Consider the following 26,253-nt stretch of genomic DNA (forward strand, 5'->3'; position numbering starts at 1 on the left):
CATCCCTGGAAACATTCAAGGTCAGGCTGGACGGGGCTCTGAGCAACCTGATCTAGTTGAAGATGTCCCAGCTCGTTGCAGGGGGGTTGGACTAGATGACTTAACTATAAAGGTCCCTTCCAACCCAAACTATTCTATGATCATATGAAATTCACTTATAAGAGACTTTTATAGTAATCTGTTTGAATATTCTGGGCTAGGGTTTCTCAAGCCCTTTAATGTGATGAACTGTATATACAGTGTGACCATAGACACCACATACCACTCCATTCATACTGGCCTGGACCACCTCTTCCAGTTCACAGAACTGTTGTCCAGGTTCATTCATTTCTTAGCCTTGCAGATATTACCGGAAGTTTATATATAGAAGAGTATAATAGAAGTAGTGAACAGATATTCCACTCTCTCAATCTGATTTAGCAAAAGAAATCAAAGGAAGGTTATCCACAAAGGTTAACTTTCACCTGGGAAAGCTGATTTCCATAGATTAGCTTCTTTAGATGGATGAGTGGAAGTAGAAGCCTTACTTTGCTGCTCTGAATCACCCAGTGGCAGAACCTTTTCACTGACTAGAAAGAAAGTCTAGAGAAAAGGAGCTCACACGATGTTAACATTTGGCCTTTGAAAATATGCATTGCAGAATAGTGAACAGTATAAGAAGAATAAGAGAGTGAATAGTAAAAACTACAAATTCATATTTACAATTCCTATATTTACTTTGAGATAGAGAAAAAAAACATACCACAGAAGCGGACTAGTCAAATGTGTTTGGAAAAAGATAAAACGAATAGAGTGGGTTTTCTATAGATCAGAAAACCTGTGTGTGGAACATGAGGTTTTTGTTTTGGTGTTTGGGTTTTTTTTCAAAACCAGCCAAAAAGCAACAGAAGGACAAGACTTGGTGATTATGGGGAATAGAAGAATACTCAAACAGAAAAGCAACAGGGCTGCACCCATACAGTCACAAATACTTGGGAGCAACTATTTGAGAAACCTGAGGACCTTACTGGGATTTGGTCCCCAAAATAGGGCACAACTGGTTGATACTCTGAAGGAGAAAACATATGAAATTCATGATTCCGAAGAAAGAGAAGGTGAAAGCTGAAAATAATTATTAACTTCAAAAACAAGCACATATTAACTAACTCAGTTTACAGGCAAATCATCTTTCCACGCAGCCCTAAGGAATAAAAGAAATCAGAAGAACTGAATATTACTGAAGGAAATTAAAATTCAGGAAAAGCAGCAACTTATCTTAACATGGAAAAAAAAAATAGCGGGGGGGGGGAGCAGGGCAGGGAATCTACTTAAATAAAGCATCCTCAGGTGACTGTATTAGGAACTCCAAGGACCTGAACAATAAAGACATTGCAAGGTGGGAGAGAAAAAGGGGCAGGTAGGACATGAGTACAGGCAAACAGAAAAGAGTAACATACAATGTTGGGACAAGATATCACTACAATGCAAAATTAATTCCATCCAGTGAGACACCTGTAAGGCAAAATACAGCTTAAAATATACTACACTTTTCCTTGACCTCTTTTTTTACTTTTCCATGAAAAAGAGAAAGAAAACCAATAAACTTTGGAAGTTTTTACCTTTGTCCTAGACTGAACTTGTTCTTTACAGATGAGGCATTTTTTCACCCGTGGTGAGCACAGAGAACACGTGGCAATGTGTCCACATGGGCCAAACAGAGTATCTCTCTTCATGTCTGAACACACCATACATTCTTCTAAGGTTTCAGAATCATTGTTGATCATAGATGGACTTCGGGAACCAACCTGACCACTACAAAGAAACCTTGCAGTCAAACTTACTTTTAAGAATTTTTAAAATTCTTAATTTAAAATGCACATGAATTGGCTGCTTATCTATATAGTCCTATGCATTCAGGCATCAGTGTATCACAATAAAGCAATCTGAACTGCATTTTCCCAAACATACTGTTGACACCAAAGTGCAACGTCGCATGCTCAGATTAAGACATTGTACAGAAACAGGCCACACAAGTTAGAATAGCATCTCATGAATGTAAAAAACCCTTCCCTCCCATCCTAAGAGTTTACTTTATTAATAGAGACATACCCTTTAGATTCAGAACTGCACAGCTTAACACCTTAATCTTGAATATACTTCCAATACTTAGCAAATGACAGGCTTGTAAAAGAACCCCCAAACTCCCGCAGTGAATTCACCTCAGATCTTTGTCCTATGCTGCTGCTCACCCAGCAGAGGGAGCGCGTGCTGAACCTAACCAGCTCATTCCTACAGCCCTCACAAGCCCATAAAAGGTGGTGAGAAAGAACAGCCACAGGGATGAGGCCGAGACAGACACAGACAGAAAGACTCTGAAGAAAATAAGCACCTTACACACCAGGGCAGCATCAACAAAACCAGTCTCTCTTCGTGACATTTTGAAATTACATTTTTGATTTCCATACAGGAATTAGGGATGAGAATCATGTAAGCCAACGGTGGGAACACAACTAGGACAAATAGCAAGCTGAAACTTCTCATACTGCATGCATTTGATAACATGACATTTCACTGAAATCGTAATTCCTAGAGAAGTGCTTCTGAGACATCAGACCTACCTTCTCCTTCTCCTTTTACAGAATCATACAACCATTCAGGTTGACAGGTACTCAGGAGGTCACCCACTCAAAGCAGGGTCAACACTGAATTCACATCAGGTTATACTGGGCTTTGCCCATTCCAGTCTTCAAAACTTGCATGGACAGAGATTTCACAACCTCCCTGGGTAACCTGTCCCAATGCTTAGTTATTCTTTCAGTGATTTCCCACCCACCCCTTTTCTGGGATGCTTTGACGTTCTACCAACCTCAACCTGCACACTGCCTCTTCCCATTCTCCTCCCTCCCATATTAACATGTATGAAAGTCCTGTAAGACTTGTGTAAGTTTCAACTAATGTATTTGTAAATAGCATTCAATGTATCATAGAATATAAATAATTAATTGAAAGTCAAGAAAAATCTTGTATGTTTTAACACTATCGCTAATAAAGGCACAACGTTTTAAATACATCAGTTAATCTACAGAAAGCAGAGATTTGGAAACAGTATATTTTATGACTATACAAACCTGACTTTTTCTTTGTGACATTTAGCCAATGCTTTGCAGAGACTAGGATCAGGGCAGAGGTCGAGAGGAGACTGACCCTTCTTATTACGAATACTGAGGTCAGCTCCGTTGGCTGCCAGGAAGCAGGCAATAGATGCTGCACTCTTCTTCTCTGCTCCCTGAGTGCCAAGTCCCATTATTAACTGAAAGAAAACAGATAGAGACACTCTCTAAACAGTTGGGAATAGTCTGGCTAAAGGAAAACTACTTGACATGCGCACATGCACATACACACACACATATATGTATAAATCTGTAAGCCCAAGGAAGCGTCTCTAGAACTAAAATCAAAACAATTGTATGGTTGCTTTATTTTGAGTCAACTATACTCAACTTTCCTTTAAGGAACTAAAATTCAGCAAGGAATAGCTCAGCTATTGAAGCATTCAATCTCCTGCACACCTATACTCACTTGAACTGGCTGTCCTTCTACATAAGCACTGTAAAGGGCAAAGTCCCAGTGGGTATATTCAGAATACACTTGAAGCATACCAAAATTGCTGAGTTCAGACAAAATGCTACCACCACCACACTTGGACTGAAAACATAGTTGGGCAACGAAGTGAATGCAAACTTACTTGTAGTCTAGTGAGTAAAGCACCTGCCCAGAAAAGACTTGATTTCAGTTGCCTTCTCAGCCTGGAGGGATTTAAACTCACATACCTGTCCTCCTGTCCTAATCATGTAATGCTCCTTCACCCTTTTACAACTATTACTGTATTAGCGTACCTATTAGGCACGATTCACAGGGCCAGCTAGAAAAATAAAGAGAGAAGGCTCACTACCTTAGCCCAGCAAGGAGAGGATTCACCTACTCTGGAGCATTCTGGGCCTGCTCCAACATCTTTTTGTATTAATGCTTGATCAGATAAATTGCAGACTACATATAACATGAAACTGCTGGCACCACTAAGAATCTCTCAGCAAACTGCACTAGACTATATTCAAAGCAACAGCTTTGGCACAGCTGGGACAGCTCCAATTCAAGGAGTTTTAAGTGCTGAATTCCAGAATTATAAAGGCTTTGACAGTAGGATAGAGGCAGGATTTTGTATGCACCTCTTTCCCATTAATTGGTTTACGTGCCCAACTTGACTGATGTACATCTTTCTATGCCACTTTCAGTTTGTACAATCTATCCCAGCAGCTGGTCTTCTAAAAGCTGGGTGTCAAGTATCACCCCTAAAAATTAAGTAATTCTGGTTGAATTAACACCCATTTTGTATTTAAAGAACTAGGTGTGCTATTTTAGACACAACAGAATACAGGAATAAATTTAAAATACCAGATACCTGTCACTGTAGCCCTAAAGGTTGCATATCTTGAAGTCTGAACTACGAAGAAAACAGTTTTCAAAATCCCTCTAGTTATTTCCCCCATCCCTCAGAGGTGACTTGTGAAGAAAAAGGCTTGGTTTGGGTCCATATCTTGCAGCACGTGAAGTATGTATTAGAAGTCTTTACCCTGCCCTGATAATTGCAAGATTATCTTTCTCATCATACAGTCACCCAGTTTCCTAGGGAAGCAATTTTTTTACACCCCAGTCTATACGTTTTCTTCTAGTTAGGCGTTCTTATATCAGTATGTATTACTGAGGTGCTACGAGACTCTTGGAGGTCACTTCATGAATTCACAGATGCCCACGGTCCTGCATTCTTCCCTATGATCAGGTAAGAACAGTACAGCTTGAAAGACTTCATACCAGGAAAACCAGTAAGTTATGGAGAGAAATTGTTTTGTGGTGTTCAGATCACAGAACATTTTTGTTTATAAATTCAGACCGTTTTTCTGCACATCAATTACAGTATTGGCTGAAGTGAAGCAGAGATTTTATCTAGCTTCAGTCCGAGTACCTTGGACCATGTCAGTAATCCAGCCAAGGTAGCACGATGCCCAGTGAAAGCTGACTTGCTCCGAGGTTGGCAGAGTAGACTTTTTGAAGGCGTACCTACACCGAACAATTTGCTGTAGTCCTTTCTTACTTGCTGGGACAGGAGTTCTCTTACCATCCACACTTGCACCTCATGGGCTCTGAGCTGTTCCTGAACGAAACAGCTATTGTGTCTCCAAGAGGAGCTAACAGGATAGTTTGCTTCACTCGGTGTGGATATACACTACGCCAAGCCTGGCTCCTCCACCTGGAACAGTCATCAACATTATTCAAGAAAATCCTGAGTCCTAAAATGCCTCTGTGTGCTGTATGCTTTAAAAACACCAAGACAATATGGCATCTCAAGACACTTCCCTGGTAGTCTGCAACATTTCAGGCACACAGAATGAAAAAAAAAAACACACAAACAAACCCCAATCCATGCACAAAAATAAACATTATGCCCTAGTGCCTAGTACAGCTGCAGCAAGCCTCCTCTGGAGGGTGCTGGCCCTGAGATACATCAACACAAGCCAGTCCCAGCCAATTCACCTGCAAGGGAGAAGACTCGGTGTAATCCACACAAACAGTATAAATATCATCTAAGTAACTGTGACTACTGAGCTATCTTTGAAGCTGTAAACACCTAACTGACTTCCATTAGAGTTTCTTTAGTTTAAGTTAGGATTTAGGCGGTGGCATCATTTTGAATCTTAAAAGCGTTTTAAGGGTCTGAAAGATACCTATATTAAAATAAATTACACTAAATGAGCCTGGGGAATAATACATTTATTTAGAATAAAAAGTACCCTATACCAAGGAACACTGCATCTGTAATAAAGCAACTGAAATGACTTTTTTTGTGGTGGTCAGGACTGTACTTCAGAAAATTTCTCCTCCTCCCAGCTGTACAATCATCACAATGTGCTGGATGAAAAACTTCAACATTATTTAAAGAAATGGGGTTCACCGCTCATAGCACTTGAACACAGAAGTGTTTTTCAGATTGATACCCAAAAAACAGCTGAAGAAACCTGACAAAAATTGTTTTAGTTATTACAACAGCTTAATGTTGACATTCAGAAGGAACTACTAAAACTCAATGCTAATGAACTTATTCCATATAATTCTACTTATGAAATAAGTTCACGATATCAGTAAAAAGTTTGTTTCATATTTTAAACCGTGCTCAAAGGAAAAAGTAACAAATGGTAAAATTTCAATAAAGTTGCTGTCCAACCAACTTTATCAAATATGAGAAACATCTAAAAACCTGCAAGTGAAATTTTTGTTATTTTTCAGTTTATTTAACTGGAAAAAAAAATCGTTATTTGTTAAAGTACTATACTACAAAGAGGCACTCTACGGGGCTCAGTAATTTGGTATCTTCAGGACAGTAGTCCAAAGTTAATTAAAATTTAGCCAAGCAAAAATGAGCTCTAAAATACTAAATATTTAAGTATCAGATTTGCTATCACATAGACTAAAGGAATCTGACATGTTTTTCCCATCTTTAAAGGAATTAATAAAAATTAATCAAAAAAATACAGATTCCATCAATTTAACTTCAGTCATCATATTCACAAAAAGAAAGCCTTTCTGTTTCCCAGACTAATTATAAATCCTATTTATCCTCTATTATCTATCAACCGTATTTGAATTCTACACAAGACAAATTACAAATGTGTCCTTGGATAGCTTTAAAGGTCCGATGCCTACACGTATTTTAGCAGCCTAGATCCTGTCTTTTTCTGATATACAATTCTGGGCCAAAGGTGGCTTACTAGTAAAACTGTTTATTGGTAAAATCTAGTTTATAGCATTTTTACATTACCTTTATTTAAATAAAGGTAGACAGGTACAAGTATTGTTCTCATGTCCTGTTTTCCACAAACCAACATTTTCAAGACAGTTTGATCTGCTGATCACCTTAAAGAGGTTTCAGGTATATTTTAGTCAGGCTTTACTCCATCTTTTACATTTCAGCCACGTCTTATGTTGCTACCACATAAAATTAAAATAAGCAAGTTTTCACCTCTTCTCTGGGGGCACGTATCTTCTCTACACCACTTAAACCTCCCAAATTCATTAGTTAGGCAAAAAATTTCTCTGCAGTTAAACAACGTGCAAAAAAATTACCAATAGTTTGATCAAGCTAATATAGAAGGTATTGGTTGATTGTGATTTTTTTTTTAAACATTAGAACATTTTTAGGTGATCAGAGATACACTCACGCAGGGATTTTTTTTGTTTGTTTTTTTCCTGTGGTGTCTTTCCCCTGCCCTTTTTTAAAATTATTATTTTAATAGAAATAAACCAAAAGTGTAATTATTTTTTTTTTTTAAACCAAGGATACATCTTCAAATGAAACTAGAAGAGAAACTTATTCTTTGAAACATAAAATCCCCCAAAACTAAAATTTAAAAAGGCGGTAGAAAAAAACCCCACTTCTTGTGTTAAAAAACTCAAAAAAACCCAACTCTAGTTTCATTGTGGACACCACTAATAAGATGGGCAACAGAGGAACCTATTTATGAAATGCTGAATCAGAGAAAAAGTATTTATCTCCCGTTCATTCGTTTCACAGTTAAATACATGCACACAAAGTATTTTGGCCACTTCTCACAGAGTCCATTTCAGATCATGGAAACAACTGAGCTGTAATTGCTTTCCTCCTCTCACTTAAAAGGACACAAGCATTTTCTTACATATGCCAGTCATATTTTAAATCTCTTTTCAAAGCTTATTCCAGTGTATTTCAGTGAGATTAAGTAACCAGTCTGAAAAACATTTGTTGTACAGTGGAATTACTGTTTTGAACAAAGGCCTTTTATTAAAGTTCATGGGGGTTTTTTTGAATGAAATGCAAAAAACTTACCACCCACAGTTAAAATTAGAAAAAATATTATGACACTAGTAACTAATGATTCAGCAAATTTGATCTAGTGCCAGGTTACAAGCCTTTAATACTTAAAGACAAAATTGTTGTTTGTTTTTCTCAATCCCAATCACTCCAAATGGAGTTTCTCCTTTGTCTATCAGCAAAACTATAAACTTCATTTTCGCATATGTTGTTCTCACAGCTTTTTGGGTGTGAGTGTTTCTTTTTTCAATAAAACATTTTGACCTTTATTACCTGGAGTTTCTTCGACTATTTCCTTACTACAGCACAATTTCTGAAATGAACTCTGTCAGAAAGAGACATAACAATAAACATACAAAGATTAAGAATGCCTTGTTCTAACAGAATAAACTTTCAGAAGGTTATAGAAGCAGCTAAACAATTAAAGCTACAAAGACATGCAAGATGTTGAATCACAGAAAACCTAATTTTAGTCTTATTCTGTACTGTAATACTGTTTATTTCTCTTTCCTAAAAAACTACTTTTCATTTTTTGGCAGCCATACATGTTTGCTCTGGAAGAGAGATTTGTAGAAATATTTTGAACTAAATAACCCATATTTTTCTTTAACAAAGACAATGACTACACGTGAAAAGCCACATATAACAATATGATTTCTGCCTACGCTGCAGTCTAATGCAGAATGTCTACGTAAACTTATGCTGCCAAAAAACAGTTCAACAGTACAGAACTAGATAAACTAGACAAATAAAGAGACAAATGTGCACAGAAAAAAAGGAATAAATAAATGCATTTTATTTACTGTGTTCTTTGATGGCTCCCAAGCAGTATCTACCTTGCCCACATCTTGCATGTCTTGGAGTTGGCGGAGCTGTGACAGGGTGTGGTGTCTCAGGGCTTCATGCAGGGGAGTATCCCCATCTTTATCCTGAATATCCAGCTTAGCACCTGCACGGACTAAGAGCTGAAATGAGAAAAACCAATTTAAAACTCAAAAAAAGCTATTTATTCCTTTTAAAACTCATTTCAGTGAAACTGTGGTTTAGAATGCTCTAGGAGGTCTAAAAGGGTTATTCTTTTATCTTGCTACAATTCACAGTTGAGTTTATTTATCTTCCATACTTGGAGCTCAGCCCTCAACTGAAGCATTTCTCTCTTCCAAATATCAAGCTTATTTCAGCAGAAGCCTAATGCTTGCCTGTGCTCTGAGGGAGCGCTACAAGAGATGCTATTTTAGAGAATTCTTTCTACTGTCCAAAACCGTTAATTCTTACAAGATAGCCTACAAACAATGTAACATATTACAGCAATATATCAGAAACAGAACAAGTGGTCAATACTTTAGAGATATATATATTCTTTACTATTAGGTTTCAATGACCTCAAAAATCAGCACTTTCACACCATGCTAAACTTTACAACTTAATTTACAGTATCCTCCCATTAGCAAAGTAGTTAAGCATGTACTGAGGTTTATCCTTACTCAGCAGAAGTCATAGAAACCACCGACACTATTAAATACTATCTCAGAACACTTTGGAAAGTAATGAACTGTAAGATTCATATTTAAGGCTAATTTTAGACACACGTTCCAGGTCACATGACATGAAAGCAAGCATAAGGCTGCACAGGCCCTCCTATTCATACTGCCTTTGCATACAGCCCTCCCATAATTCGATGCACCAGAACTTTCTTAAATATGCTGTTAAACAAAACAAATCAACGCATGCTGACAAATAACAATTGACCCTAAAAATTAAACCCTGTCATTATCCAGAAACCTGTCGATAGCAGCTGAGGTTTTAACTTTAGTTTTGAGCTTTTGCTACTCTGCAAAATTCGGGATCAGCAGCAGAGACAAAAGGCATAGCCTAGAAACAGGAATACATCAAGTGGGATCTCCCTCTCCAGAACCTGCATGCTTACAAGGATCTCAGCCTCTTGGAACCAAAGAATCTCAGACTCTAGGAAAGGCTAAAAGGAAAACAGCTTAAAAGGAATTCAGAACTTAATTTTCAAGGAAATACCTGCCTGTAATTGACTGCAGCTTACAATTTTCCCCAACCTTTTCTTCCACAAGTGAAACCACAAAAACGAGATTAATAGTTGCAACAGTCTCCCCCCAGCTTCTTACACTCTCTAAATGGACTTACTCTGGCTCAATTTTTCTTTCTCATATTCCTATCTTCTGTCTGCCACTAGCTATTTACTGCTTAAGAGTTTCTCCTGGAAGAAAATCTGTAAGAGAACTCTTTTCAGAGCAACCTGGAATCCTTGGCTAGCATGGAAATTCAAAGCTTTTGAAGAAGTTAAAGAAAAAAGCAAAATTCAAAAAAAAAAGCAAACCACCACCCTTTGTCATGGCAGCAGGACTTTGAAAAGAACCCTGCTACCTTTGACCACTATTCCACAGATGCCTGAGGGTACAACCCAGCCTTGGAAGGTACCCAATAGGAATTAATTTTGAAATACAGAGCCAGCATATTCTTTGCATGGCTGCATGAGTTATTTCAGGACTTCTCAAAGTTAATCCAACTCTGAAGTATGGATACTCTACAGGGTCATTCACTTAAACGTTCTCAGTAAATACACATACTAGTTCTACATGCCTACCTTCCTGCTCATCTGCTACAGTAGTATTGTATTCCCAGGTACTGTGTCAGTTCCAGAAGGGCACAAGAGCTCACCAAATATAGCTGCCGAATAGCTTGCAGGATGCAAGTGACACTGACTAGGAAACCATTCTTTTGGTAGCAAGCAGTTCCAGATATAGGGCCATATCACATGTTTCACTGTAATGGGATCACATCCATCAACCCTTGGAGATGGAGAAACCTTATGGCAAAGTAACACTAAACGGAACCGCAGATATACATCTGCACGGGCAGGACAATTGTCTGTAGGCCTGAGTAAGAGACAGTTTTTAATATAACATTACTCTCACTCTACAAAGACAAATTAAAAAAAAACACACAGAGGGCCAAGGCCAGGTTGATGTACTCACTCATAGGGAACATCTCCTACAGCAGTGAGTGCTCTCTCTGAGCCTCAACGGCCCATGCTAGCAATCCAAACACTAAGTCACATAGGTCCCCTATGGACAGTGCACACAGGCCAGAATGGGCAAGCTGTGCCAGACTCCTGTTTCCTGTGCCAGTAACAAAGTTTTGCTAAGTTGAAGTATTAACTTTTGCAAATGTGTGAGCAAAAAAACCCAGAAATAGCATTACTTTCACCGGTAAGGTACTTTTATTACTGCTTATAGCCCTCCCAAGCTAAGAACAGGGAAAGCTACACACTCAGAAGACTGAAAAGTAGTTAAACTTGTAAAAAGATGTTTCACGTAGCTAAAATTTGCAAAAGCTATGAGCAAGAATAATTACTCATACAGCAAGAGGCATAAAAAATGCTATTTGAAGGTCCCATTACAGGACCACAAGACTCAGACAAGTAACAGAGGAACACATTCTCCCTTACTTAACAAGGAGGGATGCTGGAATTGGCAACCGCATAGAGGAAACCATAATATACATGTACAAAAATTTAGCATTCCTGAAATGTCCTTCATATTGCCGACTGACCTGCTGAGCAAATTGGCAGGTTTCTGAATTGACCAAAATTAATCATACAAACACTGAACGGCTACATATTGTTAAATCATTTTTTAAATGTTCATGAAGTACCCATGTCTTAACAGCTACAATCAGCTTGAATCAAGTACCATTAACCATACGGCTTATTGCAAATAAGATACTTACCCTAACAATTTGTGTATGCTGTCGTTCAACGGCAAGGTGCAGAGCAGTTTGTTGGTTAACATTCTGAATATCCAGGTTAGCATTGCCCTGGAAGACATTCAAAGCATTAAAGCATTATCATCCCAGCGGTCCATCTACCGGCAAGGCAGTCCGTTAGGGCACTGAATACGACCCTGAATATGATTCCTAGTTTGGAGATTTGAGAGCAGAAGTGATTAAATACTTTAATTATTCACTGTACAGATGTTGATCCATTGAATCAAACTAGGTGTCAAATTTTTCAGGCCCTCTGCACCATTAGGCCATTGTAATGATCTCAAAGGCAAGTTTGACCTTTAGAGCTCACCACGTGTCCTTTCTTGCTCCATTGCTTCTGCATTGCGATTGCAGGTGTAAAGAAGCAAACTATTTTCACATCAGATGGTTAACTGAAGTGTAACATTCAAATCCTCCTGAGAAAAAGAGTCCTACCTGATGCACCAAAAGTTCAGCCACTTCCACATGATTATTGAGAGCTGCCAGGTGCAAGGCAGTGTAACCATCATCTTTTTTCTCATCAACAATCCATGGTCGTGGTAACTTGGACAACAATACACGCATTGCACTGAAATAAAAATGCAGAGATGACATAAATGCACATATAATGTATTTGTTGAATGACAACAGGACAACAGAAACCGTATTAATTCTCAGAAGTACAAAGTAGTAGTAGCTAAAATAACATTAGAATTTTTTCAAAACAACACAAGTGGGTGAAAAGCTATACCGACAGCTCCAAAGCGTAATAATTTCATGTTCAATTTCTTCTAGTTAAAGCATACAAACAAACCATACAATACCCAAAACAGAGTGTGGGAATCAGATTTTTTCCAAAAGAATGTTATCTAGCAGCACAAATTACCTTAAAAAAGGTATTCACACAAATTCTGAAACATAGAAGTTGTTCTCCCTCAAAATCCTTATAGCATCCTTTACTTAACTATTTAATGAGCAAGTTCCACTACATTAGATTTCTTTAAAATCATCACTTTATAAACTGATGCCATTGGCTGTAACAGTTAAGACTTTCAATTTCTGAGATAATACTGGAGTAAGACCTCTTAGGCACAGACCAAATAAATGCTGAAACTGTAAAGCGAATATTAGTGGAATACTTTCATAACACATAGTGGCTGAGCATAACAACTCCACCCCACTTCTGTATATGCTTACCAAGATGTCTACCAAAGGAAGGGGATTTATTATCTAACACCTCAAATTCAAGGGTGGGGAAAAGCAACTCGATTACTAGAGTATTAATGCAGACTAAAATCCATGAAGTCCGAAGACTGCGGTGTTAAGGGTATTAATAACACAACGCTAGATAAACAAATTGCTCAATCTTGTATTCTCTCAGAAATATACTTTTCTTAAGTTCACGTGTCTTCACTTAGCTATTGGAATAGGTAAGTAACCAAACTTAATTCCCTTATCATCTTATCTTTATAAATGGCACATGCTACTCCCTTACGACAGTTCCTCAGAGACAAACTGAAAACCAGAAACTGCTATAATCTTGTGCCAGGAAACCTCTTCTGTCATCTGATCTTTCCCTACCGTTGAAGCAACATGCTATTTACAGGAGAAACAGAGCTTCTTCACAAAATTCAAACTTTAAAAGCCAAGTAATACTAGCTAATGGAAGTGGAACCACTCAGTCACAGAATGCCTTGCAAGGCAGATACTATAATTGAATTAAACAGTTCTTCATTAGCCACCTGATATTGAAAACGTGGGATCTCAATAAGCCTCAGAAATATCCTCATAAAATGAGCCTCTCAGCTTTTACTTAAAAATATTCTCAACAGATAGCAATGACTGCGCTGTCAAGTAATAACTGAGCTCCTAATTTATTCCAATAATCTGTCACCTTGAACATCCACACTGCATAAGTGCTATTCACTCCTAAACTCTCTTTCAGAGTAAGCCAACGAGTTTCCTATAAAACAAACAAAAAAAGCTGTGGTTCTGGGGTAGCTCACTTCAATGAGCCCTCCCGAAAAGCAGAAGTAAGAGTCCATGAGGTCGACTACTGTACCAGTAAGAAAGTGCACTCCTTCCTACACACTGCTTGGATGCTATCCTAACAGACCCTGACTTCTTAAGCATCTCCATGTTCTCTTGCTACTGCACTGAGTACGCAACATAGATCCTCAGTTTCACACTTAATACACCATCCTGGCAGTTGGAGGATAACAGTCACTTTTTTCCCCAGATTCAGAGTGTCTGAAGGAACCACAACTAAGCAACTGCATCTTCAGGCTGCAGGATCACCCAGGCCCACAGGAGACCTATGACCAACTGCTATGTGGAGCGTCCACAGCCAGTCTTCTCTGCAGGCTCGTCCTCTGCAGAGTGGACATAAGCACTTGGCCAGAAGCTGAATGCATTTTACAGTCTGTGGGTTAATCTCAGTCTTTTTAGACTCCGTCATAATCACAGCTTTCTTGAGGTAAGCAAATAAATAAGAAACCATTCTCAACCTCTTAGGATTTTTCGTTTTCCTGGCAGGACTAAGCTTCTCACTTCCTCACAGTCCAAATCACTTATAACACAGCAAAACAAGAGAACAACACTTAACAGATTGTACATTGCTCATTGTGAAACATTGCTCAGCTTCTATTCATAACACCTTCTACAGCTCTGTCACACGCTAGGAAAAAAGACTAGAATATTTGGAAAAAAACCCAAACACCAACATTAATTCTTTGAGAGATTCACTTATGCAGAACTTTCCAAAATTAAGGATATAATTTAGTAAAACACAAGTTACCAAAGCTTTAAGAAATGTGGCAAAATAAATGAGTATTAGTTGCACTGATAAACATAATTTATTTAATTATGAAATGATGTCTTTTCAAACCTAGGATATAAATATGTCTCTGGTTTGCAACATCAGAACTGTTTCTAGCTGCTTTAGAGAGGGAGCAAGTCTGGAGCACTGTGGTTCATGTCATAATCTGGACTGTACCTGGGCACACCACCATCAGCTCTTCAGAAAGCTGGGCTGATAAAGAGCACGCCTCAGAAGCACATAATACCAGCAGCACAACAAGCTGGTCTACTTTCTACAGTGGCTTCCCACAGGGTATCATGTCATGTAAGCTCTTTATCTTCACCTGCCAGGCTCAGTGCTTCTAAAGATCCCATAAAGCTCTGGAGTATCTACTGTGGATCATCGAAAAAGCACAACAAAAATTACCTGAAAATTCCTTACGACTGACAGAAGCAATATGACCACTGTAAGTGACCAGTAAAAGGTGGGGCAACAACGACCTAAGAAAAAACCCAAGGTCAAGAAATGTTTTTCCAACTACAACTTGAGGAACGCTATGGGAAGGCACCAACACTCAAATGTGCATTTCTCTAATTATAGCCAGCTTGTCTCCAAAGTAGCTCTAGTCACTAAACAAGGAACCATCCTAACCAATTCAGATAATATTTTATAAACTTTTCTTCAGTAAGGAAATAAGGAAACTGTCAACTCCACAGATAAATAAAATAAAATTTAAAGTTGTTGTGGTTTAAGCCGGCAGGCAGCTAAACACCACACAGCCGTTCGCTCACTCCCCCCCAGTAGGATGGGGGAGAGAATTAAAAAAAGGAAAAAAAAAAAAAGGTAAAACTCGTGGGTTGAGATAAAGACAATTTAATAGGACAAAAAAGAAAGGGAAAATCATAATAATGATAAAAGAATATATAAAACAAGTGATACACAATGCAATTGCTCACCACCTGCTGACCGATGCCCAGCCAGTTCCTGACCAGCGGACCTCCGGCCAGCTTTTCCCCTAGTTTATATGCTGAGCATGATGTCATATGGTGTGGAATATACCTTTGGTCAGTTGGGGTCAGCTGTCCCAGCTGGGTCCCCTCCCAACTTCTCGTGCACCCCCAGCCTGCTCGCTGGTGGGGTGGGGTGAGAAGCAGAAAAGGCCTTGACTCTGTGTAAGCACTGCTCAGCAGTAACGAAAACATCCCTGTGTTATCAACACTGTTTCCAGCACAAATCCAAAACATAGCCCCATACTAGCTACTAGGAAGAAAATTAACGCTACCCCAGCCAAAACCAGGACAAAAGTACATTCACACACTTTAACAGATGCATCAAGAAGTGAATATACTTCAGAAACATTGCTGCCATTTCTTTAACACCTCTCATCTTTGAGAGAAAAATAAGAAATTTACTTAATATTTTGTATACTATGAAAAAAATCACTCATCCTAATATTTGCTAGAGCGCCAGCCTTACCAGATCTTCTTTCAGATCTTTTCCTATTTAGTTTGCTGTCAAATACCAGGAAAATTTTCATCTGAAGTTCAACTGTAAAAACATCTGGGGGCTAAGACTGCATCTTGCTTTCATATAAATGAGATGCCTGCTACATTTTTGGATGCTTTTAAAATGCATTGGTCCTACTGAAAAAACAGAAGGACCAATAAAACAAACAAAAAGCTTCTATGTGTAATAGATTTTTATCTTACTTTTCACAGCAAAGCATCAGAGGGCCAGTAACTACTCCTCAGTTGCTTCTGCCTATGCACGTTAGAGACCATATCTCTCTCTCTTCCAGACTGTGCTAAATTACTGGACAGCAGGATGGAAGGACAGTTTTATGGACATGACCCCTTAAAATTCTGCAAGATATTAATATCCTACAAATGGCAAATTCTTTTATGATGCTCAGTGGCTGCATCCTCCTCCTCATTAGCTGAGAGGTAGTTTCTTTCAATGCACAAGATCCTGTTCCTTCACACTGCAGCCTTCCTTCCTACAGCTATTCTATTTTGCAGGATTTTCTAGAGCTGCTGCCAAAATTTTGACAACTAAGTGGCTACCATTCAGAACAGTACTCACTGGAACAGGCATGCATTGTATCATAAAAAGTCGTATTACTGAATTAATGTTGCATGCCAATTACACAGTAATTCTTGATTCAATTTTCCACACAAAGTATTAAAGAAGCCAAGTTGTACTGCTCCGTTTTCAGGACCACAAGACAGATGTGGTCTTGAAAACTTGCTTTCATCTTGTATACATTAAAACAGACCACAGACTACTTTCACTGTAATTGTATCGAAAAGATCAATAAATCAGCCAATCTAACAGTAACCCTGACCATGAAATCAACTGAAGAAAACTCTTCAGACTATTGTCTTCAGTGTATTCAACTGTTACAGATTACATGGCTAATTGAGTAGCTGCAAAGATTATTGATAAGATGCTTAAAACTCTTATTGAAACACTGAAATTACATCATCACTATGCTGTTTAAAGATTATTATTGAAGCATTACTAATGAAAAAAATTTTGTAACAGGTAAGCTTTGGCATTTGTTGGTCTGCAGTATTTTCAGATTAGCAGGAAGCAGGTAAAGATTTTGTGCCTTTTTCAGTTGGATGATCTTCTGCAAGTTCTGAAATTTTCTAGATAGGACAACAAAAGGAAAACTTCAGTGAAAATTTTTGAGGAAGTTGTCTGTAAAGCTTTGAAGGGGGTGAGGAAACTAGTTCTTCTTTCACGGGAGCTAAACACCTGCTCAGTGGAAAAGGTAATGAGAAAGCACGCGTGTATAGGGGGCTGAGATCAAGGTATCTGTTGCCTTCCCAGGCCCAGCTGTTGGGGGTACAGTGACTTATAAAGCCCACCATAATTCACATAATTCATCCCCATAAAATGACAGTCCAGGCTCTAGTTAGAAGTGATTTGGTAGAAGAAACACCCGTTTATACTGTGTTACGTTTAATTTGAGACATAGAAGTGCAACAGCAAATGCTGCTGCTGAGTGCACCTTCAATTTGACCTTGCCACACAAGGTTTTGTTGGTTTTTTTTAATTCAGGTTTTTAGAGAGTCTGGAACCATGGCTCAACATATATGAATGATGTATTTAAATTATAAATAATAGCAGAATGCAAATTCAACAGCATGAATTTTATATTTGCAACATAAAATGCATCACAGATCTGAACAACACACTAATTCATTTTTAGCCACATACAGCAGTTGTTTCAACACCAGTTACCAACATTAGACATACCAAAAAAAAAAAATCATTGTTATGACCAAAATTTTTAACATATGGTACATTATTCATTATCAACCTACCTATAAAATCTCTTTCCTTATGCAGTATTTTACTCATAGAATTTTTACAGATGCTCATCAGCATTACCTGAGAACGACGCATACAATAATGGATTTATTTGAAAAACCTACAAGATCAAAGTACTTGTAAGGAAGATGAAACTAGCGCCTCGTTGTATAAAAAAGATTCCAGATTTAGCATTCTTAACTGCAAAGGCATCCTTCCACCTTGCTTAAAAAATATATAAAGAAAAACTAGAGAAGATTCTCTGCTACCAACTGCACTTTGACTGCAGAATGATTTAAACGGGGAAGGCTGGGGGTTTGTGGGATGGTGGTGAAAAAAAAAACATTGTTATGACCAAAATTTTTAACATATGGTACATTATTCATTATCAACCTACCTATAAAATCTCTTTCCTTATGCAGTATTTTACTCATAGAATTTTTACAGATGCTCATCAGCATTACCTGAGAACGACGCATACAATAATGGATTTATTTGAAAAACCTACAAGATCAAAGTACTTGTAAGGAAGATGAAACTAGCGCCTCGTTGTATAAAAAAGATTCCAGATTTAGCATTCTTAACTGCAAAGGCATCCTTCCACCTTGCTTAAAAAATATATAAAGAAAAACTAGAGAAGATTCTCTGCTACCAACTGCACTTTGACTGCAGAATGATTTAAACGGGGAAGGCTGGGGGTTTGTGGGATGGTGGTGGGGCGGTTTTGTTTGTTTGGCCTTTGGGGGTTTGTTTGTTTTTTTAAAGAACAGATATTTTGGCATAAAAAAATAGAGAGGCTACTTCACAATCAGCATAAGCACATTTAACTTAAATTGCTACTGAAAGAGACAATCCCACTCTTCCCTGCGCTTCAATTCCTGCGTTATGTTGGCTCTACAGACACGTCACTGTCTAGTGAGTGAAGCAACCTGCCAGACTCTCGATTTGGCAAGTTTGCTTTCAGACAGATCAATGAGATAACCCAACTTACCCTGCAACTTCATGATCACTAGAAGTGATAGGAATAAGGAAGTTATGAAGCTAGAGTTGCAGGGAGGGCAGACTACCCTTTCCAGAAGCACAGTCTTAGATCAGCATAGACTTATCAGGAATCATATCTCTAGGGGTTGTAATGATTCAGTGCACTTTCTACTACAAGTTTCTCTACTTCCCTGCCATTCTCCTCCCTCAGGTCAGCTTTCCACTGTCCAGTGTGACATGTTTTCACAATATATTTTACAGCAATCCGGGCTTGAAGTATTCCCCCCCACACACACACCCCTTCTTTTCCACTTATTCCAACCCCTGGCTCAGCTAAGCCTGTTCATCTGTTTCCTGTTATATCCTTAAACAGTTGGAGGAGCAGATCTGAAAGACAGTTTCCATTGCAAAGCTTTCTTGTAAGGCTGCATAATATGACATGCATTTTAAAACACAACTAGAAGCAAGATTACTTTTTATTAATCCCATTCTTGTCCACCTCTGCTCAAGAAACAAAAAAAAAAAGTGGTCTTAACACAGCATCTAAAAAGTCACCCCTTTTTCTTGGATTATTTCTTATACAGAAGAGTACTCTGAGCCTGCTCACTGTGAAGCCAAAGAAATATCTGTACCAACATAGTGCAAGAAGTAACACAGGAGCAGGACAGTGCTATTTTTGGCAACAATATAAGTGCACATCAGCACACAACTTCAAGCCAAATCAGTTCCCTGATCTGGTTCACACCACACCACACTCCTCGCTGTGCAGCACAGGGAGTTACGCTGGAAGAACGAAAAAGGAAGTATCCCTCAGGAACAAGTAACAAAGAACAGATTAACACCTTAGACTGGTATTACTGAGCACTCTGTATCATGACATTAGAGTTTAATATTTCATATTTGACTGATGGCTCAGTTAACATAAGTTTAAGCAAGCAGGCTGTTTCCTTCTTTTTCTTCTCTCAGTATTTTCAAGTATCTCTTGGTATTTGAAAAATTGATTTCAATATACATGAAACTAAAGAAACAGTGAGGTATATAAATTTACATGGAATTCACAAAAACATATTCTCTATTAGCCTATATCTTACATAACAATTTTGTCTTCAGTGTATGATTATGAAATCGAAGAGAAATGAGAAAATGTGACTTTTACCAGAAAGCTACACTGCAACAGAAGTTACAGGGTGAGCAGCTACCAAGCACAGGACAAAGTCAACACAAAAACAAGAAGCAAGGAAAGTATAAATCCAAGGTAGTGGTCCGTTCAGGACTTTGCAATTCACTCTCTACCCTGTACGGTACTGATCTTTAATATATGAGTAACTACTAATTACATCAATTTCACTGAGATCACGTTTTCATTTAACAACATTTAGATTGAGAGATTTTCAGCTTTTTCACTCTTCTTGCTCCTGAGCAACATAAAGAATTTTGCCTGAAAAATACAGAGCAAGCCTTGAAGTATTTGGGTCCCTGACTGTTGTATTTAAAGGGCTAAATTTCAGTTATTTATTCTTTTCCAAAGAAAACATTGCATATACTCCCTATGAATACAAAAATCCCCCTTTTCATATTTTGAATGTGTAGTTATTGGTCTTGTTATAGGCCAATTTTGTACACATGAAAGTCAGATCAATGGACTGCGCTGTTCACTTGATTTCTTTTTTCATTCTTTTCTTCTAGAACATTTGAGTTTTTTCAAAGAACAGCAGCACTTAATTTACACGTGCATTTATTTTTTTAAAGTAATTTTATAGCTAAGCAGTATGAACAAAATACTATGGAATTATTAAACATAATAGTATGGAATGATATGAATTTACTAACTAAAGTGTCTGTTTTTCAAATAATTTCTAACGATTTGAATACGGAAATGTGGGGCCACAAATCGGCACCAAGTTCTTATTTATAACATAACAGTATGATTTGCAGTTGAAAACTTAAAACTAGGTGTACACAAGGCCGCTTAGACCTCGGGTTAAAGGGCGTGTTGTTACTCATGGCATTTTTCACTGATCAAGAAACCAGGTTACACAACCTGCCATGGCAGCGCAGGATATTTGTTGTTCCGTATCTGCGTGAAGCCCTTGCCTTGCTACGAGCAGGGCTGCCTTCTCCCCCCCCCCCCCCCCCCCCAGCGTTTCTAAGTATAGTGACAACCTCATCAGGGTTTACTAGTAGCAGCGCAAGCTCAGTGAAAACCTGGGAAATCTAACTGGAAACACGAGAGAGTGCTTTATTTGGCAGTGCTAAAAAAACCTGGGGACAAATGGCTCAGCGGAGGTTGAAGTGCAGGCTGCACAATCAATAGGCAGAGAGCCGGATAGAGGCTCCCTCCGCTGCCGGATCGACAATCGACAGCTGAGAGACTATTTTTTGCAATGGTTGACTAAATATGGTCAGGGAAGAGAGAAGCACAAGAGAGCCTGTTTGCCTGGGAATGCATGTTTCAAATGCTTAGCTGCCTATAAAGCCGTAACAGTTTTGCTCGTGCCCTCTGAGTGGGAAATACGGTTAGTGTCTTCTGTAGTGTGCGTGCGGGAGCCCTGACCTCGCTAGCAGACTTGACCTCTGAAGATGGAAAGTAGCTTCAACACAGACCTGCCTACAGTTAAGCCTGGAAACATAACCTCAAGCAAGAAAAGATGCAGTGCAATATCTAAGGAACTAGAAGAAACCAATATTTGCCGGGGGAGGGGGGAGACGATGGCTTTTTTTGGTGCTTTTTTTTTTTTTTGGAAGCGACTCCAACTTTTGGGGGCTCGGTTTGGTTTTTTGTTAGGGTTTTTCTTTTTTTGTCTTTTTGCCTGTGATTATTTTCATCTGACAGTGGGCTAAGTTCACCTTCCCTTGGCTTCCTAGCATCTATCCTTGGAGTCTTAACTCTCAGTCCAGCAGACCTAAGGTATAATTTCTATACAACATCATCCATATTTTAGCATTCCAAGAAAGGCAGCAGGTGCCAATTAGGCACCGGTCTTTATGCTTTTTTTTTTTCCTTTTAAGTTTTATCTATTTAAGGTGGTGAGGTACTGTATGCACCGACATTCGCCCCCCCTTGCCTCCCCCTCCCATGTAACGAAGAGCTGATTCAGCGAATAGAGTGAGAGAGCACTCAGGATGAGATGGCTGCTGCTGATGTGTCTCTAGGTCATTACCTCTCTTCCAACTGCAAATGCTGCATGATACTAAGCTTACAGGTAATAGAACATCAGGAGACCTGCATTATTCTGCACGTTTAAAGGATGCCTATGACTTTCTGCATGTATAACTTATTTACTAGAATGTTTTTTTATTGTTATATTAATCCCTCTACTCTGGGAACAGCTTAATTTTGAGTGTGTTAAAGTACCAAGCATTTGTAGTGTAAAGAGCAGGTTGAAAGAAAACATTAGTCCAAATTTCATAGCAAAAAAACCCCAACTTGCTTGGTAGGCAGAATTCTTTTTAAAGAAGATAAACTCAAAAATTGCAATGCCACTAACTGATTGTTCATTTCAGTGAAATATTCTTATCTTCCTATACACAACTAAAAAAAATTACCAACTTTAAAAAGAAAATCTAATAGTGTGGTAGTGCAATGCTGAGTTCTCAAGTAGGTCTAAGCAAAATTTTCAAGGTGCTTTATCTCAGACGTACATGAAAACAACCTACTTAAAAACTAGAATGTGACTGCTGATTCTAATGCTGCATTGCTGTTTCTCCTTGTAGTACTGTGCTAGCTACTGCCACACTCTGATTTGCTCTCTATCAGCTGCACTAGGTTTTTGTCATGAGCTGCAGAAATTCTTACTTCCTCTGCTCTCAGCTTTCCTTACAACTATTACATTTACTAATTGTTAAGCTGATTTCAAATTTACCTTCTAACGCTGTAAAGACAAAGCTTACTCTTTACTGTAACCCCAGTCAACTCCTGAAATGCAAATTAAGCAACCATAAGCTCTGACAGCGCCTTAGAAGTCAAACCCGTACTGTAGATAAAATATTTAAGTACCATTCCAAACCAAGGCGCACAGAGTCTGACGAAACAGGGTTAAACTTGGGGTTTGTTTCTTTGAGGTTTTGGGTTTGCGGTTTTTTGGGGGTTTTTTTAGTTATAAATATTTCAAGTGTGGACAAGATTTTGACTGAAGCAGGTGAGTGTCAATTTTAAAAAAAATGAGAAAAGCTGCTTGCAGAAGTGTTGAAAAGGTATTAGCTTTCACATGTGACCTTCGGCCTAACAATCCAAATCCTGTCACAGCAGTTAGAGGTTATTTTCTTACTTCAATGTCATTATCTTTACAATAAGCAGGATCACCGGTGGCATGTGCTGGTTTTTGTTGGTTTGTTTGTTTTTTTTTAAACCCCTCTGAACTACAGTGGAAATAAGTATAAACCTGCAAAGAGTTTGCAGATAGCAGATGGGATGCAAAAAGCATGGAAGTGGGATTGGGGAGGGTATGAAAATAAGTTTATAACTGCCATACCAGACAAGTCTATACTTCCCTTCAGGACACTAGGTGCAAACTGTACACCAACATGGAAATCTGCTAGAAGACCTGGGAGGAAGCTGAAGTTTTTACAGTGGATTACAACTACGAATCCCAAGAAAACACATTGCAAAGCTACCAGCGATTCAACTCTCCACTCAAACGTGGTCACTCAGAACGAACAGCAAGAGGCTGCAAAAATCTGGAAAAGCACTTCTAATGTCCATGCCATCCCAGAACAATGAACTGTAACAGGCTTTAAGCCACTGTGCAGGTAAATTGCATTGCAAAGTTCAGTTAGAATAATAAGTTTATTTTCTACCATCAGTTAATCATAACATTGTTCTTCCAAAGAACTGTCAGCCTGAATTTTACCTAATGACAGCAACGGAGAGTAGCAAAATACTTTTCAGGTTCATCTGACAGGTACTCGAGCAACTCCACGTGTACCTGCTCAGAGTACATACTTCTTTATGTACCCATATGAACATACAATGCTATGGAATGTAAAGAAGTATGTATTTTTGGCAGGCACGGAACGACCAGTAAGAGGAAACTAAACAGCTGTTGGAAGAAACAGGTTTCCCTCTTGTTTGAATGACATTCATGTGACAAATTAACTTGCTAAGGGTCAGCTGGTATTGCCAAAATAACTCATACTTGTTACTAACGAACCACAAAACATTAAATTAAGTGACTATAAAAGTGTGTAGGAAGAATTGTTAACAGCTGATAAGCAGAACATTAGTTGTAAAACAAGAATCCAAAACAAAGTTGGAAATGAACTCTTGAAACGCACATACTAAGATTGCAGCATAGCCGCAAAATTTATCATTATCAGTACTCCTCACTTAATAGATCCTAAACTAATCTTAAAAGCCTGATTATCAAAACGTATCTCATTAAAAACAAGCCATTGTTCTATTAATCACAGCCAGTCCCGGGGACTTCACATGGTAGTATTTAAATTTACATCTACCATAGAATATTTAATCTACAGGTTGCAACTAAGACACAAGTAGAAACCGCTAGGAAATTAAGGCTGTGATTTAGAGAAAAGGATAGCCAAAACAATTGAGTATGATACTTCTGCAATTTAATATATGAGACTTAAGTTAGAATTTTCTCCAAATCAGCACTTATTATGCTCACTGAGCTCTTCGATACAAAGTGCAGTGTCAGGTTTATGCACAGAAAGTGACAATACAGAGATTTCTAGGCCACAGTTGCTAGTCAGCGAATTAAAGCTATTGACAGATTCCTAAATGAAAACACTAATGACAACTACAACCTATAAGGTAAGTTATCTTAAATACTATTTTCAAATAAGCTGAATTTATTTTAAATCCAAATTTAAGAAAATATTACTTTGTAGCATGCAGAAAATTGTAAGAACTACATGAGAAATAGTCCTGCAACAGTTTCAAGTTCTAAAAGTGGTATTAATTAAAATATACCAGCGCATACCATCCCTAAGTAGAGACATTGAACATCAAATTCAGGAACAAGGAAAAATATGAGGAAAGACCTCCTGGCTCATCGATCCAGCCATTCCTATTCATGACAGCAGCCTTCTAAAAGCTGTTATTAAATAGGATACATCCATGATAAGTAGGCACATTTGGCCCAGATTAAAGATTCTAACTGTACCCCTGTGCTTTATAAAATGTCTGGGAGAAAAAAAAAAGAAAAATAAAAAAGGCAATGCACCATTTTTAGATGGAGAATCTTATTTTTAAATACTCACATAATTATCAAATAGCTAATACTATACATAGCCTGCTATTTTTATTACCTGAAACTACAGAATAACATATATACAAGAAACATCTTATCAGAACCATTTTCTTAAGTAAAATATTAATATTTGTTTTAAAGCTATTTCCCTTATGAGCAGATATTTTGGCATGAAGACTACAGTATCTTAACATCTAAATTAAAACCTGGCTTATAGTGGGGAAACAAATCAAATTGTAGTAGCTTTTCTAAATGGAGCGATGCTACTGAACTTGATCATGCTCACAGAAGCAATTTGGTATTACCGATAGCTTTACAGAAGGATTAATTGCTCAGCATTTACTTCTTTTCCTGAAGAGTTCCTGTCCCCACCACCAATTAATTTGGCTTCCACCATATAATGAGACCAACTTTTTAACACCTTAAATTTATTTTTAGAGGTTTTTGGTAACAATTCATCATGTTGTGTTCTTTCTTGTCTTCTTTGTGTAACATTGCAATGCTATTCCAAAACAAAATGACAGTTCGGAGTGATACAAAAGTTAAAATTATATGTTGACATTGCTTCCTGCTAGTTCATGTTAGCATATCTCTAAGAATACATATCCAGTCACTCTAAAATGTCACATCCATCACTCAGATCAGCTGTTCAGTTTTAACTGAGCACACGCTGAACTTTGGGCATCTGCTGACACAGTTGTAACTCAAACATTTCAACTGTGTGACTGACAGGGATAACAGATGCTGACATTATCAAATGCTACACAGCTTTTTTTCCACGGCCGTTTTTTGTCCCGATATGGCCAGTACATGAAACTGTATTGCCATCCAAAAGCACACTTGAGCAGCTGTATCTGTAAAACAGTTCCTGTATAACTGGTAAAAATAGAAGCTAATTTTATAGCCATCTTTAATGCTTAAGTCCAAGTGACACACCTGCTATGCTTCTATTAGGATACATGGTGTGGCAATATATTTACATAAATCTTCTCACCAGCACCAGACTATGCAACAAACAGATGTAGACTCTACTTGACATGCTCATTACTAGTGAATGGCTTCAACTAAGGTTGCCCCCTACTTCCCACTGCAGTCAAAGCTCAGAAATAATTCAGCATACAAGATAAAAAGCTACGTGAGCATGCACAAATGTATTAAGGACCTTAATTTAGAAGAAAACAGATGCAACCCCAGATAATTCTTTAAAAGCGGTACGTTTCTGGCATGAAACGTTTTTACATACATGATCAGGGTAAAAAAAAAAATCTATCCTGCTATATTATATAATC

General features: G+C 38.1%; 1 protein-coding gene and 1 long non-coding RNA gene across 2 annotated transcripts in view; one reads left to right on the top strand and one right to left on the bottom strand.

The window, feature by feature from the left end:
- The window catches only part of MIB1 (mindbomb E3 ubiquitin protein ligase 1), a 93,583-nt gene that overhangs the window by 14,308 nt on the left and 53,022 nt on the right, over positions 1-26,253 (bottom strand). Inside the window, exons 13-17 of the mRNA XM_009285679.1 lie at positions 12,110-12,242; positions 11,639-11,725; positions 8,683-8,844; positions 3,108-3,289; positions 1,599-1,791 (exon numbers count right to left, since the gene is read on the bottom strand). Of these exons, the coding sequence (XP_009283954.1) occupies positions 1,599-1,791; positions 3,108-3,289; positions 8,683-8,844; positions 11,639-11,725; positions 12,110-12,242 (757 nt within the window). The remainder of the gene's footprint in view (positions 1-1,598; positions 1,792-3,107; positions 3,290-8,682; positions 8,845-11,638; positions 11,726-12,109; positions 12,243-26,253) is intronic.
- Positions 21,207-25,770, top strand: LOC103904230. The gene is made up of 2 exons (XR_657890.2): positions 21,207-21,955; positions 23,250-25,770. It is a non-coding gene; the product is annotated as an uncharacterized LOC103904230 (long non-coding RNA).

The sequence above is a fragment of the Aptenodytes forsteri genome, unplaced genomic scaffold (genome assembly GCF_000699145.1).
Source record: "Aptenodytes forsteri isolate BGI_AS27 unplaced genomic scaffold, ASM69914v1 Scaffold23, whole genome shotgun sequence".
In the NCBI taxonomy this organism is placed as follows: domain Eukaryota; kingdom Metazoa; phylum Chordata; class Aves; order Sphenisciformes; family Spheniscidae; genus Aptenodytes; species Aptenodytes forsteri.